The following is a 17545-nucleotide window of genomic DNA, read 5'->3' as shown; positions in this document are numbered from 1 at the left end:
TGCCTAACTTTGTAGCTGTGAATTTAACGGTCTTCATTAATCTGCCTAATTTTACTGCTGCCAAGAAAGAGTTAGGCAAATATCTGAGACCGTTAGAAATAGACAACATAGTTAGGCAATAACTAGCTAGACCGTTAAAAAAATATCAGGTGAAAAGTTAGGCAACGTGGGGAGACCATAACATTGATTTGGTGAGTGTTAGGTAACTCGGGGGAAGACAATAATGTTGCATTTTGGTGAATGTGGGCAAATGGGGAACCACACTGTTGCATTTGGGGAGTGTTAGGCAACTTAGGGAGACCACATTGTTGCATTTGGTAAACGTTAGGCAACTTGGGGGAGACCATAATGTTGCATTTGGTGAGTGTTAGGCAACTTAGAGGAGTCCATAATGTTGCATTTGGTGAATGTTAGGCAACTTGGGGAGACCATAATGTTGCATTTGGTGAGTGTTGGGCAACTTGGGGGAGTCCATAATGATGCATTTGGTGAATGTTAGGCAACTTAGGGGAGTCCATAATGTTGTATTTGGTGAGTGTTGGGCAACTTAGAGGAGTCCATAATGTTGCATTTGTTGAATGTTAGGCAACTTAGGGGAGTCCATAATGTTGTATTTGGCGAGTGTTGGGCAACTTAGAGGAGTCCATAATGTTGCATTTGTTGAATGGTATGCAACTTAGGGGAGTCCATAATGATGCATTTGGTGAGTGTTAGGCAACTTAGAGGAGTCCATAATGTCAAGTGTTGTAAAACTTAGGGGAGACCATAATGTTAAAATTGGTGAGTGTTAGGCAACTTAGGGGAGATCCATGCTGCATTTGGTAAGTGTTGGGCAACTTGGGGGAGAACATAATGTAGCCCGATATATTTAAAACTTATCCAAGGGCGTTTGTCTAAAGAACTCAACACAAGGAAAACATCATTGCTTCTTTGAATCTCTTTAAAATAACCTTTATCGTGTTTATTTGGATGAAACGTCAAATGGAAAATCGAAATAAATAAATTCTATTAAAAATCAAACAAATAATTGGATATTAATACCTTACAACATGATAACATATGCCAAATAACTATATACAGTTATTAAGTAACTTCCAGCAAAGATGCCTTGCCTGGTTTTGTGTTACTTTTCATCAGCTTCACAACAAATTTGACAAAGGAATTTACTCCCAAATTGGCGGAAATGGTGGACTTGTATTGTCTAGAGGTGCGTTGAGCATCTGCAAGGGGTCAGTAGTCCAAAATGACAATAAACATGTAGAAGGAATGAAGCTCTCAAAGTTGATTTCAAGATCGATCCTTAGTAGAGTCAGTTTGGAAAAGATTGGTCTGAGCTGCCGACTCCAGGTTGAGAGTCGCAGCTGAAAAATAGGTTTATCTTCAAATAGGCCTGAATCCTTGATTCTGATTGGTCGATCCATAGCAACATGAGTGTGATATAAACCCATATTACATGGCCCATATGAGCCATGCGTCAAGTTTGCTTGAAGATAAATACGTTATCAAACACGCGCTCCTGGAATATGAAAAAATAAAGTGCGTCTGCATCCCAAATCCAACTCAGCCTTCAGCCTTGTTGGATATGGGACGCAGAAGTGCTATATTTTGTTGTATTCCACTCGCGCTGGTGTGATAACTTATACTATAACTAGGATACAAACAGAAGTTAGTTATGTTGGAAAATGAAAATTCCTACTATTTTAGATTTCAAGAAACTTTTGACAACATTATTCTTGGTGCTAGGATTGAAAGATCAAAGAGCATAATTTCTTTATATCTGAAAGAAAAACCAGCTGTTTTTGACACCAGGCAGACTATACAAAAGTCTGAATTCAGGTAAAGTCTGAAGTCTCTTATCCCTGGGACTGTGGAGCCGGCAAAAGTTTGTTTCAAATCACTTGTTAACGTTTACATGTACATGTAGTACTGACATTTTGGTTTAACAATGAGATATAGATGATGTGACGTATGTTTACATTCAAAACGCCCTCTGTTGACAAAACACTATATACGTCATGTTTCGCCGCGCAAAGAGTTGCGTAGTCATAGTAAGATTGCGTACACTTTCTAGCTGGCTGCCAAAACACAAAGGTTTTGCCCGGCGGTATGCGCGCGAATCATGTTATGGTTTTCGTGTGACGTCAGAGGTCACGTCGTCTATAGTTACAAAATTAGTAACTTACTCAAAAACAGTGATAAGTTGAAAATTTACATCACATTAATAAAAGCCCCCTTTTTGGAAGAACATGAGAAAACAGAACTGTTTTGGGGCAGGTATTTTTCACAATGTGTCTGGTTGAAAGATTTTGTATGAAAAGACCCATTTGTTGTTGATATCAAATGCCATTTTTCAAATTTTGCTTTGAAAGAGTAGCCTATTACACAAAATAACACTTTACACAATGTAAATGGTTAGTTGCAGACTTTTCTCCCCCCCCCCCCCCCCCTCCCACATTCATTAGGACTCTGTCTATTGGAAAATAGGTGCATCAAAAAAATGATATAAATAAGGTCTTAAGAGACCTATGTTATTATGTTAATTAAGTTTTACATGAAGTAAGAAAAACGTACAAATACCTGATGTCTGAATTTAATAGTTTTTGGCAATTATCATTTGCTTTTGATCCATTTTGTAAGACGTTAAAGTATTTCTTTATTTTGTTCTATTTTCTTTCATAGCAAATAAAAATATAGAAGCAAACGTTGTAAAACGTTCTTTTTTCAATCTCTATATGGAATCAAAATCCCTTGCTTATTAGGGTAGGGTTCTTAAAGATCTACCCCAAAAAATTAATGACCATACAAACTTACTTGGTGAAAAGCAATGCAGCTGTTGATATCGTAAATTGTAAACTATTTTGAGAAAGAATTCCCCTAGAAGTCAGATGGTTTGGATATTTTTCACCCGAAAATATTTGAATCTGAGAAACGACATAGGCATGAATCATTTCCCAGATATCTTAGGATTTGTGTCCATTCCGGAATGCTGTGGCCAAAGATGTGCCAAATACACCCCGCCACTGGATACTTCAAGCTCAAGTTATATCAATTCTGGCCTGGAATAACCCAATTCATTATCCCCCACCCACCACCACCAAAACTGCTAAGCAACAACAAATGTAGCACAGAAATCTGTGCAAAGAGTGGACTTATGGATAACCACAACAGAGCCCAATTCCATATAGCTGCTCAACGGATGAGTTAGTCCTTGAGTTTCCATTTCAGAACACTGCTAACCGTAAGCACACACAAAAGCATACTTATCTTCCGATGCTTACTGTGTGAAAATGAATAAGGTAAACCCATGGTGAATGCGAAAAATAACTGCCTAATTTTCTTGCTCACCTGTTAAATACGCTTATGCTTAAGCAAACTTTTCTGCTATAGTAAGCAAGAAATGTTGAATTTACCATTAAGCAACACTATGAAATCGGCCACAGTGCTGAATCTAGTCAAAGTTATATTAAATCTGGCATGAATAAGGCAAATTTATTACCTCCCCCCCCCCCCACCACCACGCACCAGAGGAACTACCTAGTAACAACATTGTAGGTAACAGCAAACAAAACTCGACCACTTGACCGTTGTAAAGTGTTGGACACGAATGCAACGTGTTATTTCTTTGAGAAAAAAGTGTGACAGGATACACACCTAACAATTACAGAGCGTTTTGACATTGTTTGTATCATTTTATCATGTTGGAATTTTGGGTCAGGCATCTGGTTGTACGAATCACAGCTGTGATTGGTCAAGTACACAACTTAATGGACTGGTCCATTTCACTCTTGAGGGGCAAGTCCTATTTTCCTGAGTAGAAAGATCCTAGATTAGAGATTTGGGCTCCGAGTCCAAAGAGAGTAACGCCGGCCTTTGCATACTTTACTTGTCAGTTGTTTTAGGTCAAGCACATGATTCAGGTAAAAAGAATCAGTCATAAAAGTGTGATTTCAGTAAAATTTGCGGTTCTCCAGAAGGACAGTTCACATCAATCAAATCATGATGTCTGCAAAAAATAAATTAATATTCTCGGCCATCTTTGATCCCTAGCCAATTCATTTTGGCGCTGTATGAAACTTATCAGGAAGCAATGATGATTCAATGCGGCACAATGTTCCTGAGATATCGACACAAAGCTTCTCTTCTACTCTCCCCCCGACAGAAAGCTGCGTCATCTTCATCTTTTCTTCTTCTTCAACGGTGCCTCATCACGGGGGGATTTCTCAAATCGAAGGTCGAGGAGTGCCTCTGGATTGCATGAATCACCTCTGGCTGCTTTTAATTTCCGTTGTGTCTTTCCGAATTGCTGCATGATGTGACAGAATTTGCCGTCGTTGAACACAGCTCGGGCAGTGTTATTCCCATCGAATGGCTCTGTGGAATTGAAGTCAACAAATTGAGTCACTTATAAAAACATCCATGATATTTACACTCCCAGGCCCGTAAGCTTCGTTTTTGGAAGGGCAAGGGCACCCAGGCGTATGAGGGAATTGAACATTTCTACTGGGGCATTTCAAGGGCACGAAGGCACTGACAAGGGGGCATGGAGGCAATCACTCATGTTGCCTCCGTTAAGTATCAGGCCTGCAATTCAATAAAATGATAATAATGTACTTTCAACAAGCCTTGACTTATTATCTCAACAAACTCATACTGTCCCCTTTTATATTGTACATAGAGCTGGTGTATTGTTGTTACAATTGGTGTCATAACTTCTTTTATTTCTACATGTTTATAGCTTCAAGTCACAACTTTTTTATCTTGAGAGTACGAAATAAAGCCGTGTCCAAACTGGCGGCTACAGCTAGAGCTACAGTTAGATTTCCGTGTCATTATGGTCATTAACTTAGGATATCCTTAGCAACACCCTTAGCAACAGCCGTAGCTGCCAATTCGGATATGGCCCCCAATGTCCTCTGAATTGGTTTGAATGGACTCACCTTCAATGTAGATAAACTTGTTGATCCAATCTATTGTCTTATACGGCGCATCGGCCAGCTTGTAGACCGTGCCATGCCGTACAGAGACTACCGTAGAGTGGAAGTTAAACTCCAACACATAGTAATCAAAGAACCCTTGGAGGAGCTCCCACAACGTCTGGGTGTTCTTGGACTTGAAGGTGATGAAGCTCGGCAGTGGGTTACTGGGGTGTACGTCATAGACGAAACGTACGTCTGACGTGGAATTAAAGGTGTCCTTTTGAGGTTTGGGTAGGGGTGATAAAGAAGACAGAAATTGGACATCATGAATAATAAATGTGACCCGCTACGTGAAAATGAGTCAGATGTTGACAATTTCAAGGATTGAGTTATATGCATGGCTGGAAAGAACACACCAACAGCAGTAATTTGGTATATGTCTTAGCTTTGGGGTGTATCGCGTTGCCGAGTTACTTACGTTTGAAATTAGCCAATACATCATTTTTTCTGAAAAACGAATTACAAGTAAAGTGATGTTTTAAACTACCATTTCGTGCAAAAGGATACAAATTAGACATAAGTATGATCACAAAATTGTTGTATTCATAGCTTTATTGCCTAAAAAGTGTTCTAAAGGTTAACCATGCAAATATAGATCTTAAAAAAAAAAAAAAAAGGGTTTTTTTTTTTTTCCACATTAAACTGTTCATTACTTAATAATGCATTGGGCGACATCTGACTCATTTTCACGTAGCGGGTCACAAATTTGCTTTGCCAAAAAAATTAAATGGTATTAGTATTAGAATGTGCCATGTCAAGGCCTAACGATTAAGAGCACCCGAATTCAAACTATGTTTGTGATCAGCATAGTGTGGGTTCGAGTGCCAGTTTGGACACCCGTGTCCTTAAGCAAGACACTTAACCATGATGCTTTGTCCTTCGGATGGGATGTAAAGCTGTTGGTCCCATGTGTTGTGTAAAGCATCGTTACCAAGAAAGTTTTTATGCTAACAGTTATTTTGAGTAATTACCAATAGTGTCCAGTGCCTTTAAATATATTCACAGATTGGGTCAGCATAAAATATCACAAATGCTTGTTGAGTAGAAGAATTATACTTACTGGGTACAGCTTATGCAGAGAAGGGATAACACACGGTTTACACTTCACTGCAAAGGAAATGATAATTTAACAATTACAGGTTGATAAAGTCAGTTTTAATGAAAATGTGAGTAGCTTGCAGCAACATTAGCCAGGGTCCAGGGTCACTGCTGACAAGAACGTCAGAAATCCGAGTGACAGAATATACACACATTGGAGATATTTGAGTTACATAACATAACATAACATAACATAACATAACATAACATAACAATTAACATTTCCCATAAAGATCATAGCGCACATGAAAGTTTCCTAATGACAGTAGGAAGATTGTTACAAATCATTGGCCCAGCTACACTGAAAGCTTTTTGACCTAGAACTTTGTTTGCTCGGGAAACTATCAAGCGAGTGATCTCAAGTGTGGACCGAAGAAATCGTGGAGTAGTGTAATGTGACAGTAAAGTGGAAGTTTAACGAGGATTAGTTTTGTTCCAAGCATTAAAAAAAAAAAAAAAAAAAAAAAAAAAAAAAAAAAACATCTTAAAGTGAATTCATTCTCTAATAGTTAGCCAATGAAGTTTCCCAAGTGATGGGGTATTATGTTTCCTCAAGGGTGTGGACAGTATTAGGCGAGCTGCACTTTTTTGCAATCTTTTATCTCTGTCCAATTCGAATGACGTGGCACCAAATAAAAGGAGACTGCCATAGTTAACACAAGAGAGGACCAAAGCTCTGACAACATGTTTGAGAGTATCATTGTCAAGGTACCATTTGAGTACTAGTGACTATCTAGAAAATGGCACATATGCATGTGCACCCGAGTAACAAATATACATACATTTGATATAATTGAGTATTCGTGAGTGTCTAGACAATACATGTAGGCCTGAGTGACAAGTACACATACCTTGCAGGTAGTTGAGAACCATGAGTACCAGTGAATAACTCGACAGTGTTCCTTGACTTGCATCATTAATGCCTTGAGCAGATGCCCACTGCTTGATGAGGATTATCAATGGAGTAACTCTCCAATCGACTAAAGTCAAAAACAAATAATAGTTTAGCAAAGACAATATCACACAGCACTCTTTCATATGAATATTTTTCGTTTAAACCATGGCCCAATTTCATAAAGCATGACGGCACAAAAACTTGCTATGCACAGAATAGTAATGCTTCGCAGAAACAGGTTTCTGGCCAAATTAAGTTTACATTGTCGTGACTTGTGTCCCACTCAATTTTTGCTTAGCAAAGATATTTGCCAAGCAGTTGAGCGTTGACACCTTGGGAGGATCCAGCACAGCCTGGAAAAAGACCAAGAAGCTGACCTCGTAACACCACAGTCTTGGGCATGGCGGCTGTGGCAATCCACATCAAATCGCATTGATTGGGCGGCATGATGATGAGGATGATGGTATTTTTTGCTTAACAGCTTTATGAAATTGGGTCTAGGTCTCACAGGTCAATTTCAGTTTTGTGATGCACTCATTTTCGAATAGATAGAGTCTTCAAGAAAGTGAGGACGAAATTACAAGTCTTTATTTTCATGCTAAAATGGAGTAAAATGCCATTTTAATTCATACTCCTTCAGACCAAAAATTTGAATTGTGACATTATTGAACACAAAAAAGACCCAAATGGGTCAGTCCATTCCAAAGAGGAAATTTACTCACGTTTGGAGTATGTCTGTAAGAGGTGGGTATTTCTGATTCCCTGTAAAAATAAATCATCAAAATATTGGTGAATTCACTATCATCCAGCTTCCAAAGTCAGTGTTCATTTTGAAAACTAATTCTTAACAATCTGAAGAAAAAATTGATGAAGTGCCATGATTAACACAACCAGGCTTCGAACCAACCCACTGCAACTGGGGTCAGATACCCCAGCAGTACTCTTAGCCAAGAACCGTTAAGATAAGAATGACGTTATAAGTTTAATAAATCACTTACCGTTGCATTGTTGATGTTAATATCACACTCAAGGCCACTACAGATAAGAAACAAATCATGATATAAAATTTAAGGAAAATTGGAAATCAGATGCAAGTAGGAGGAACACCATGCCCTGCCTAAACATGGCCGAATTTCATAGAGCCTGCTTAAGTAACTAAAATAGCTCAGCACAATAAAAATAAGCTTACTAGGGTAAGGTTACCAGCCAAAATATCATGTCACGTGTACATCTGGAATTGTCTGCTAAAGCGGTTCTTTGAAATGTGTACATGTACCTATTGATTGCAAATGATGTCAATGACCACCATTAGTGATTAAATGTGCACGCATGAAAGGCTATCATTGATTGTGAGTTGTGCGTAGCGCGTATGAGTATACACTTTTCCATTGTTTATCACCAAATATGGCGGTCATTGACCCTATGTGCAATCCATCTTTACTTGAACAGAAACCATACCTGTAGGCACTGGAGCAACTAAACTTCAAGATGGGCACCTTAGCACGTATCACCTGAGCTTTTCGAATCAGATCTGTCAGTGATAAATGTACAAAAGAAAGATTTGCAAAGTGTTGATTCTCATTGCTTTATACGGACCTTTTCTAAACCAAGGCTTGGGTTTGGTTCTGGTTTGGGCTCCATCAGTAGTTTGGAATACAAGCAATTTTGGTTCACACCTTCAAACCAGTAGAAGGTGTTTAGGCCTCAGCCATACGTTAATAAAAATAAAGATATTTATTAAAATCACATTTCAAAACCGAAGGAATCCTCAATTTGCTGAACAAAGTAACAATAACACCAGGGCCCCAAAACTAGGCACAACAAAATTTAGTATACCAGAATACGGTTACCAGCCCAAATACCATATCACATGTACCCTTTAGGGACTGGTTTCCTACTCAGCAGAAAGTTATTAAGCATAATTGTCTGCTTTAGAAGCTTTATGAAAATTGGGCCAAGATATTGATCACAATTCAGTAGGATTCGCTGGGCCATTTTCTTTTTGCTTTTTGAAAAGGTAACAATAACTTACTGCATCGTTTTAGAAGCAGATTATGTAGAATGTTGAGCAAGTACAATGCATGGTTCTTCTGGTTCACCTAGGAGAAAAACAGATCAAGTAAAACTATTTATTCCTGAATGAGCAATCTTAAAAACCTGGAGCTCTTCTGTCTTAAAGTGGGTTCCAATCCAGCCCGAGTGAGAGCAAGGCATGGTATGCATGGAGGCAACTAAGACAACTGCCTCCATGGCCCTGGGCATTGCCTTGCTGCCCCTTGAAATGGTCCAAAAGAAACTTTCAATTTCCTAAAAGAGGTGCCCTTACCAAGAAGGAAACACCTTGGTGCCCTTGCCCCTTTCAAAAATGAACCATCAAGCTCAGTTCAAACTTCCTGCGAATGCCAATGCGATACAAATTTTGAGGTCTTAAAATCACAACAAATAAGAGTCAAGCCGTGCTCAACTCTTGTGAAACATTTGCAGCGAAAACGTAAAGGGCTCTGACGTCAAAATTCACATTGCATTCACAGGAAGTATGAACAAGGCCTCAGTCAGCTTTTTTTTTAATAGTTTTTTTGTCATCCCATACTTAACACGGTGTAGTCTAAAACCAAAGTAACATTGGTGATAATCTGGTTTACACAGTTCCTCAATGCTTTATGTAAGTTGGATTTGACAGATCTCAAATATTGTACTTACTTCTTTCATAGTGATCATAAGACACAAATCAGTGTCACTGTGGTTAGTCGCAAAACCATTCAGTGTAGACCCAACAAGAAACAACATTGATCCTGTGGAACAATCAAACAAATACATCAATATTAAAATTTGTAAACAAGAAATTCATAACTTAACAGCACTGGACACTATTTGTAATTATTCAAAATATTCATTAGCATAAAAACTTGGTAAACAGCAATGGAGAGCTATTGAAAACATTGTGAGAAACGGCTCCCTCTGAAGTAACGCAGCTTTTGAGAAAAAGGTAATTTCTCACTCAGATAATAAAAGACTTCAGGCCTTTAGGCATCTGAAAACACACAAGTTTGTGCAACAATCTACAGACAAAAAGATCTGAGCTTTGGACTAACTTTCTATGCTTGGTTCAAGGTTAACATCGTATTTTGTATTTTTTTAATTTTTTTTGCTGTTAGTGTTACGTATTTTCTATGCTTGTCTAAATCGATCCGATATCGGTCCTACCTGGGAATTTTTCTTGTATGATGGTCTCTATAGATCTCCTGAGGTTTTCCTTCGTGTAAAGCTGCTGCCTACTTTGTTTAGCATTGCCACAGTTTTGCCACACAGCTTGAGACAGCTTTAAATTAGAAGAAAAAGATCCGATTACACAATGGCCTGTCATGGCCGAGTGGTTAAGAGCACGGGATTCAAGCTCTGGTGTTTGATCAGCAGAGTGTGGGTTTGAATCCGGGTTGTGACACTTGCTACATAAAATTGGGGAGGTAGTGCTTTCTGTTCTACCGGCCAGGCTTCGGACTGATGATACCTAAGCCTACATGCATATGGACTGTAAAAGGGGTACCCTTGTTTCAGCCCTAGGAGTAGGTGGCAACAGCCTCTGGACAAAAATAATTGTAGCCCACACCTTAAAGTGGCCTTCAGGCCTTGTGTGTCTGGCGACAAAAGTTTTTTTTTTTGTTTTTTTTTTTTTGCCTCTTATTGAAAATGTGACTAAGGTGCATGAAGATCAATATCAAGAACCATCCTTATGAAACCCACGCCTTCAGCTCGGTCCTTAATCGCATGGCCATGACCCTGCCGGTTTTAACCATCCGTTTATGAACACCTCAGTGTTTATCCCCTAATCACAATCATAGAGGATGATATTGAAAAGGCCTTGTTAGTAGTAGGTGTAATGCCTTATTAATTTTCTGGCTACTATCAGTTAGAATAGAGGATGGAGATTGTCTGGAACAAAACTTACCCTGTCTAATACTTTACCAGTGGGATTTGAAGTATCTGGCTTTGGAGACGACACAACATCATCATCATGACTTCGTTTCCGACTTTTCCCACTGGAATCGGAATGGTCTCGTGAGCTTTTAGGTGTATCTGTTAAATCCTTCGACGAGCCAGAACTGAGTGAAGTGGTGGAGGGTGCAGATCTGCTTCTATTTTTGTCAAAATATGTGTGAGTTGGAGTCGGTGTCACTGATTTTCCAGTGGGTTGATCTTCGAAATATGTGTGAGTAGGAGTCCGTGTCTTTGAGTTTCCCCCAGTGGGTTGTTCGATGTAGTTCCTATTCAGCACAACCCGTCTGCGATCAGTATGGAAGTCTGCAGAGACTGGTCTCCTTTGTGGCTGTGGAATGCGTAAACGCACACTTCCACCAGGTATGTCTCTTGACTGTGTCGTCGATGTGGCGGTTGCCGGTACTCTACTCTGTGAGGTGCTCAGAGTCGTAGACTGGGTCGCTGAGGTGCTAGTTTGGATCTTTGATTTGTCATTACCACCGAGGACCTTAACGAGTAGATCATAAGCACCAGGAGTCTTTGGGTGTGTTTCAGGGTAGGGTGAGGTCCTCGGTTGTGCCTGTTGGGGTTGGTGCATCACTCCATGGCCTGCCCCGGATATTGTTATACTCCTGTATAGTGAAAACAAAAATAGATATAGAACCCATAGACTTTAAGGTTTTCCAATAGAAGTGCCCTTAGCAAATTGAAAAAGGCCTTGCCCTCTTAAAGATTTGCTATCAACAATGTTCCAATATCCTCAACGTGTACTCACCTTCTTCCTTTGTCAATAAGAAATAATTCTGACAGTGCCGCTCCATTCTGTAGAGGGGTTGTCTGGTACGGATAAAACTGTCGAGGTGTTGGTGCTAACTGTCTTTGATAATTTGGCAGCACCCGTGATGGCAATGGGTGGGTCCGTGGGAAGTTTGAATTCGGTGTAGAGTTTCGGCTCATGATGTCAGCTCTGGATTATCCTTTCTGAGAAAACAAATGCAAAATACACTAATTTAAATTGGATTGGTAGCTATGGCTCAATAGGCTATTCTATTTTTATTTTTTTATTTTTTTGGGGGGGAAAGTATGCTGTTGAAAATAAAGTTGCAGGAATGACTTTTGATTTGTGGTTCGACACTTAATGGGCATGCAGCAAAAGCCGGTCCAAAAAATGTTTTTGGGTGCCCAGGCTAAGCCTACCAAGGCTGAGGCCCGGTCACACAGGCCCCAATAACGAGAATGAAAACGAGCAAAATACACGCAGAATACACTCACGCTTATTCAACCAATCGAGGGTGGCATTTTTATCGTTCTCAATTTCGTTCTCGTTATCAGGGTCTGTGTGACCGGGCCTTTAAACCTGCAAGCACAAATTTCCTTTAAGTTTGCGCGCTCAGCGGAGGCTGAAGTTTGCGCCAGGATTGAAGTTTGTGCCCAACACCGGCACTGTGGCAGGATCAGAACGAGCCTTTTAAAAAAAAATTGACATTCTCTGTCAAACTAAATTTCGAAAAAAGGAGTACAGCGCCCCCAGTTACTGGGTCTATATCAGAAACTTTTTCACGGAGAGTAAGCTGGTATTAGGCTTAGCCCACTGACAGTAGACACTCACTGTGATGCGAATGTGAATAATGCAATGTGAATTTTGACGTCACTGACATGACGAGTAATCCACAACTGACGAGTTGTATTCATTCAACTCCTGGCCTAGTCTTGGTGCAAGACGTTTCTCGTTTCCCTTTTCACGCACGCCGCGGCCAATTCACCAACAGCGCCCGCACCGACTCAATCCGCACCGACTCACGTGACTTAGTTCACTCACCGCTCCCCCGGAGAAACGTCTTGGTCCGTGTACATGTTTGAGTTATGTGACCTCCGTATACATATTCAACGTGTGGGTCAACAAAATACTACGCACGCGCACAACTGGAAACAGAGAAGCAGGCCAGCCTGGTAACCTGCATGCATCGTTGTCCGAATAAACATCGCAGCTGCCGCGGGAACCCGGGAAATGCACATGTGCGTTTGTTGTTGTGCGGTGGAAATCCGAAAAGGTTGCAATGTATTATAATAACAATGACTTATTTCCCTGGCCACTGGACCGCCGCCGGGCCTTGGCCGCCTCGGCAAAACTCGATGGTGTTTATTTGCGGCAGAGAACTTGTTACTTGTAGAAGATATTGCCAATAATTTCGAAATTAAAGAAAGACAGTCAGTTATTATCGGTATTAAGCACAATTTTGGGAGAAGAAATCACACCAACCGCCAGTATGAATATATGTGAACAATGTGATTCAAAAGATGCCAAGTGGCGAAAGGGCAAAGTGATAGGGAACGAAATTAAACAACAGTTCTCGGCCAATGTTGGTTGACATCCAAATGTTCACTAAGTTGGTAATGTCTTATAAGTTATTGTACACTACACTAACTTCTGAAGAAATTTAAGTCGTAACCACACTGCTTCTCTAAGAAATGCAACTCTTCTTATAAAATCTTTTGTGATTATTTAAAAATCAAATGTCGCTTTGTTTTTTTCCTGTGGCAAGTTTCATTAAAAGCAAGAGATATAATTTAAATGCGAAAAGGGACTCATTAGCCCTTTCAAAAACAACGTGAATTACTGCAAGATAACCGGGCCAGACACAATTTGACTGGTCTTTTGATCATTGTTTGGACAGTGTGTGTACAGCTTAAAGTTTGCTAATAATAGTCCACACTTGATTTAATCTGAACAAAGATACACAACAGATAAGTGTTTCATTGATTGAAAGACATTCATTTTAATAACATCCATTTCAAGTGCCATCAAAATAGTTATGTACATATTTACATGTATTTTTTAGTAAAAGAACTTGTATGTAAAACTTAAAACAACAGATGAAGCCTTTGTAACTCGATTGTAAATAGTTCCAGGTAATCATTTAAATTTTGAAAGGTATACATTTACTGCCTATTAGTTGATGCTGTCCAGTGATATATAGCCACATACATGTAAACTGTTTTTGACTAGGAATTTACATGTGACCAGCACACCACAAGATAAAACTATGTCTCAGTCTGACTTCATGTGCAAGAGACAGTAACTTGTTGGTTGTTACAGTAACAAAAGGCTATGCACACTGTGTCAGTTGCTTTTCAAAATCATCATTTGCTACTCAATATTACCATTCAGGATGCAAACATGCTGGATGAAATTGTTCACTGCTACTATACATAGAATGCCATGAGAAAAAGCAGATTTGCATTGAGGTTGGCAAACTACAACATACTATACAACTTTTTTTCACCAACAATCTTACTTGGTTGTTAACGTTTTCAGCAGCCTTTTTTTAATTTGACTACATGTTGAGCAGTTTGAAAAAGAAAAAAACAAGAAGACCTAATCAACATGTTTTTGTCTTGAACCTTTGGCAATGATACAATAATAGTTGTTTAAAAATTGAGACAAGTTCACTGTGCTTATTATTACAACAGGATGAAGAAAGGACAATCATTGTTTGGTTTCAGTGTAAAAACTCACTGTTCATGAAATTAATATAATAACACATGTTGACTACTTCCCTCTAAAATAGTGTCGTATTGGAGAACACACAGTTCTATCTGAATTGGACTCGTCTTTTGATCATGGTTTGGACAGTGTGCCTACAGCTTAAAGTTTGCTAATAATGGTTCACACTTGATTAAATATGGACATAAACAAATACATGTACACATAGTCATTGACTACAACCAAAAAATCATCATTTAATTGAATATGGTCAAAATTCAAGTGCCATTAAAATAATTATGTACAGTTATTTTTGGTTTTAAAAACAACCTCAGGTGAAAACGTGATATTAAACAATTGACTGGTTCAGGATGGAGCGTAGCTGTCCCAGCTGGCCATAGCACTTCCGGAATGCTGAACTCTTGGTTGATGAATGACCCCTGTTAAATTAAAAAGAAAAATTATGTTAAGTTAAAAATGTGGATTATCCATAATTTTGTTGACTAAAAGTCCTTGGCTTTTTCCTGTTCACAGTAGAAAAGGAAGTAATTATTATTTGGTTAAAACAATAGCACATACAATGTACATGTATTGATATTTGCAAAACATCATGGAGATAATCTAGCTCTCTTTTAAATGATTAAAATAAAATCCCTTTCATGACATTGCTGCAAACAATTACAAGTATTTTAAAAAGTTGGGTGAAAACAAAACCTTGTAAAGCTTGATTGTCAATTAAGGCCACATGTATACAAAAAATATATGTTGATAGTCCCGGCTTTTCAAAAAAAGAGGGGGATGAGGACTGTTTATTTTTGTATTTTTTTGTTCAAAGGTTGCTGCCAAGCATTGTAGTTCAAACTGGCCACAAATTCTCAAGTTTAGAGTCATCACTTTAAATAGTTTTCAAAAGATTAGTGTTGTTTTCAAGTGCCCTTGAATTACTCTAGAAACTTGTAGAAATTACAAAATTCCTCATTATACTATAATTTTTAGAGTGCCCTTTATTACCAAGGAGAAAATGAATTGGTACCCTTGCCCTTTGCAAAAAAGGAGCATACATGCCTGAATATTTTTAAGCTAAAGCCATTATAAGAGACTATGGAGAATGGTTCACTAAAGAATAGAGGCTGAGCCACCCATGTGAATAGGTCATAAAAACATGAAAGGAATGAAAGCCTGGGCATGCAAAAAGCTTGGTTGAAAGAGCTTGCTGGGTATTAGTTGACAAAGCTTTTCACAAGAAGCCATTCACAGGTCTGTCATAAACTCCAAATGGCATAAAGGAATAACCCTCTAAGTACTTGAGTTGGTAAATAGGTAGAGCAATAAAAATCAGCCACAATACCATTCTTGGGAAAAAGCACTGACTCTTGAGCAATGTATTGAATAGAACATCAATTACTAATTATCAAAGTAGAGATTATAGTTATACACCATATCTACCTTGTTTAAGCCAAGAGACTATGGCAAAACTCTAAAAAAAAATTAAAAAAAACCTGCCTACCACTATGCTATGTCACTGTGATTTTCTTCAAGATGCCTAAGATTATTGGAATGTCACACAATAGTCAGATAGTAATCATTTTTAAAAGGTACATACCATTTCGATACGCAATGACTTTCGTCAACAAACAATCCACAGCATCTGTTTTTGACCAGCAACAGTAGTTCCTTCCCTTTGCTTGAGCAAAGACTCTCTGGACTTGCAAACAGGATCGAGTACTTGGGCGATTGTTCCAAAACATGATCTGGTATATCCAAAGTAATATCAGCAGCCTCCAGACCGAGTTTGCTTACTCGGTCTAACCATGGCGGAATACATTCCTCCATGGTCTAACTGATCTACAGCCAGAGCCTTAAGCGGCAAGACGACAACAACCAATGATTTCTCGTCAGCGCCGATGTCGTCGTTATCATGGTTATCGTTTCCACCAACAACTTTCAAAAAGTCCACAATAACTGTGGAAGCTTGGAAGATCAAGCTTTTTCCAAACCCCGTTGGTAAATTGATAAATATATCATTACCCTGGGCGAAGAGCGTTAACTTGTTGGCTCTTAAACTTATCAAGGAAAAGTTTCCGTATGGCGCCACCACTTTTTCATTCGATATGAAATAATATAGTATCTAATTTACCTCAATGAGATATCCTTTTTTGTAAAAATTAGTGAAAAAGTGGTGGCGCCATACGGAATGTTATCCCTTATCAAGACTTAACTTTCTTGCAGCAAAATCGATAGCTTCGTCTACTCTACCAAACGCAATTTTATACTTTGAGGGCTAGAGGTTATAGGGCCCCCACGCACAAATGCACCGTCGAAGCTTTTCCATGCGCGACGCTTTTGTTGTCGTCGTTGTATTGTACAAGTAGATGCCATGCCAAGCTGTTCCCACCAAAGACGTACAAATACCAGACTGATGCCGATACTGCTACGTCAGAGTTATGCAGGCCAAGCGCAGCGGCATGGTTGGAATGTGCTCGGAATTTCCCGAGCGATTTGTACACGGATTGAGTCGGTGCGGGCGCTGTTGGTGAATTGGCCGCGGTGTGCGTGAAAAGGGAAACGAGAAACGTCTTGCACCAAGACTACTCCTGGCCCTGCCAAACATTCGCTTAGAAAAATTACATTTAGAAAACAGCCCTGTATTCTGTAACGTCAAATTCGCAATCACAGAAAGCAATTGCACTGCACTCGCCCACCAAACCAGTAACCATATTTTTTTATTAATCCACTGCACTGGCGCCCACTGGCACATGACTGGACTGCAGCAGTCGTCGTCGAGGATTGCGCGCGAGCAATTGCAAAACCCGCCGCTCCTCCCTCAACCCCTCAATCAACTTGCTCAAGCAACCCGTCGGGTTTTGGGCATCTCTTCCTTACTTACTTGGTTATCACAATGTAACATTTGAATTATCGACTAGAAAAAACACTACTGTTGTCTTTATTTTCTACAAACAGAGTATACAAAACAGACAGAATCCAACAAGGGGAATTCCATAAATTAAAGCTCACCGTGTCACTTCCCTTTTCCGCGGTTGTTTGTCGTCCTCCAGAGTAGTGGGCCGCGTGCAGTTTTCAAGAACAGCGCCCCCAATCGTCACCTTTTGGTAAAGT

General features: G+C 39.4%; 2 protein-coding genes across 3 annotated transcripts; both read right to left on the bottom strand.

The window, feature by feature from the left end:
* Positions 1-2656: 2656 nt before the first annotated feature.
* LOC117295450 (poly(A) RNA polymerase GLD2-A-like) lies at positions 2657-17538 on the bottom strand. Of its 2 annotated transcripts, none has more exons than XM_033778115.1 (13): positions 17444-17538; positions 11720-11925; positions 10916-11576; positions 10174-10288; positions 9670-9761; positions 9002-9068; positions 8428-8500; positions 7968-8004; positions 7692-7731; positions 6926-7054; positions 6037-6083; positions 4938-5193; positions 2657-4371 (listed from the first exon to the last, which is right to left on the bottom strand). In XM_033778115.1, the coding sequence occupies exons 2-13, from the start codon at positions 11899-11901 to the stop codon at positions 4175-4177; spliced, it is 1896 nt and encodes a 631-aa protein (XP_033634006.1). In that variant the 5' UTR covers positions 11902-11925; positions 17444-17538; the 3' UTR covers positions 2657-4174. The 2 variants fall into 2 exon arrangements, with proteins under 2 accessions (XP_033634006.1, XP_033634007.1); XM_033778116.1 differs by lacking the exon at positions 17444-17538 and adding an exon at positions 17057-17145.
* On the bottom strand, positions 14186-16488 carry LOC117295452 (probable ATP-dependent DNA helicase RecS). Its single transcript, XM_033778118.1, has 2 exons — positions 16032-16488; positions 14186-14868 (listed from the first exon to the last, which is right to left on the bottom strand). The coding sequence occupies exons 1-2, from the start codon at positions 16259-16261 to the stop codon at positions 14778-14780; spliced, it is 321 nt and encodes a 106-aa protein (XP_033634009.1). The 5' UTR covers positions 16262-16488; the 3' UTR covers positions 14186-14777.
* Positions 17539-17545: the final 7 nt, after the last annotated feature.

The sequence above is a fragment of the Asterias rubens genome, chromosome 10, assembly GCF_902459465.1.
Source record: "Asterias rubens chromosome 10, eAstRub1.3, whole genome shotgun sequence".
In the NCBI taxonomy this organism is placed as follows: domain Eukaryota; kingdom Metazoa; phylum Echinodermata; class Asteroidea; order Forcipulatida; family Asteriidae; genus Asterias; species Asterias rubens.
The sequence above is the reverse complement of the archived record's forward strand: the minus strand, read 5'-3'. Positions and strand labels throughout refer to the sequence as shown.

Coding starts and splice junctions, on each gene's coding strand:
- LOC117295450 (XM_033778115.1), bottom strand. CDS start 11,901: ATGAGCCGAAACTCTACACCGAATTCAAACTTCCCACGGACCCACCCA. Junction 10,289..10,915: donor CTGGTAAAGTATTAGACAGG/GTAAGTTTTGTT, acceptor TCTAATTTAAAG/CTGTCTCAAGCTGTGTGGCA. Junction 9,762..10,173: donor CATACAAGAAAAATTCCCAG/GTAGGACCGATA, acceptor ATTGTTCCACAG/GATCAATGTTGTTTCTTGTT.
- LOC117295452 (XM_033778118.1), bottom strand. CDS start 16,261: ATGGAGGAATGTATTCCGCCATGGTTAGACCGAGTAAGCAAACTCGGT. Junction 14,869..16,031: donor AGTCATTGCGTATCGAAATG/GTATGTACCTTT, acceptor TTAATTTAACAG/GGGTCATTCATCAACCAAGA.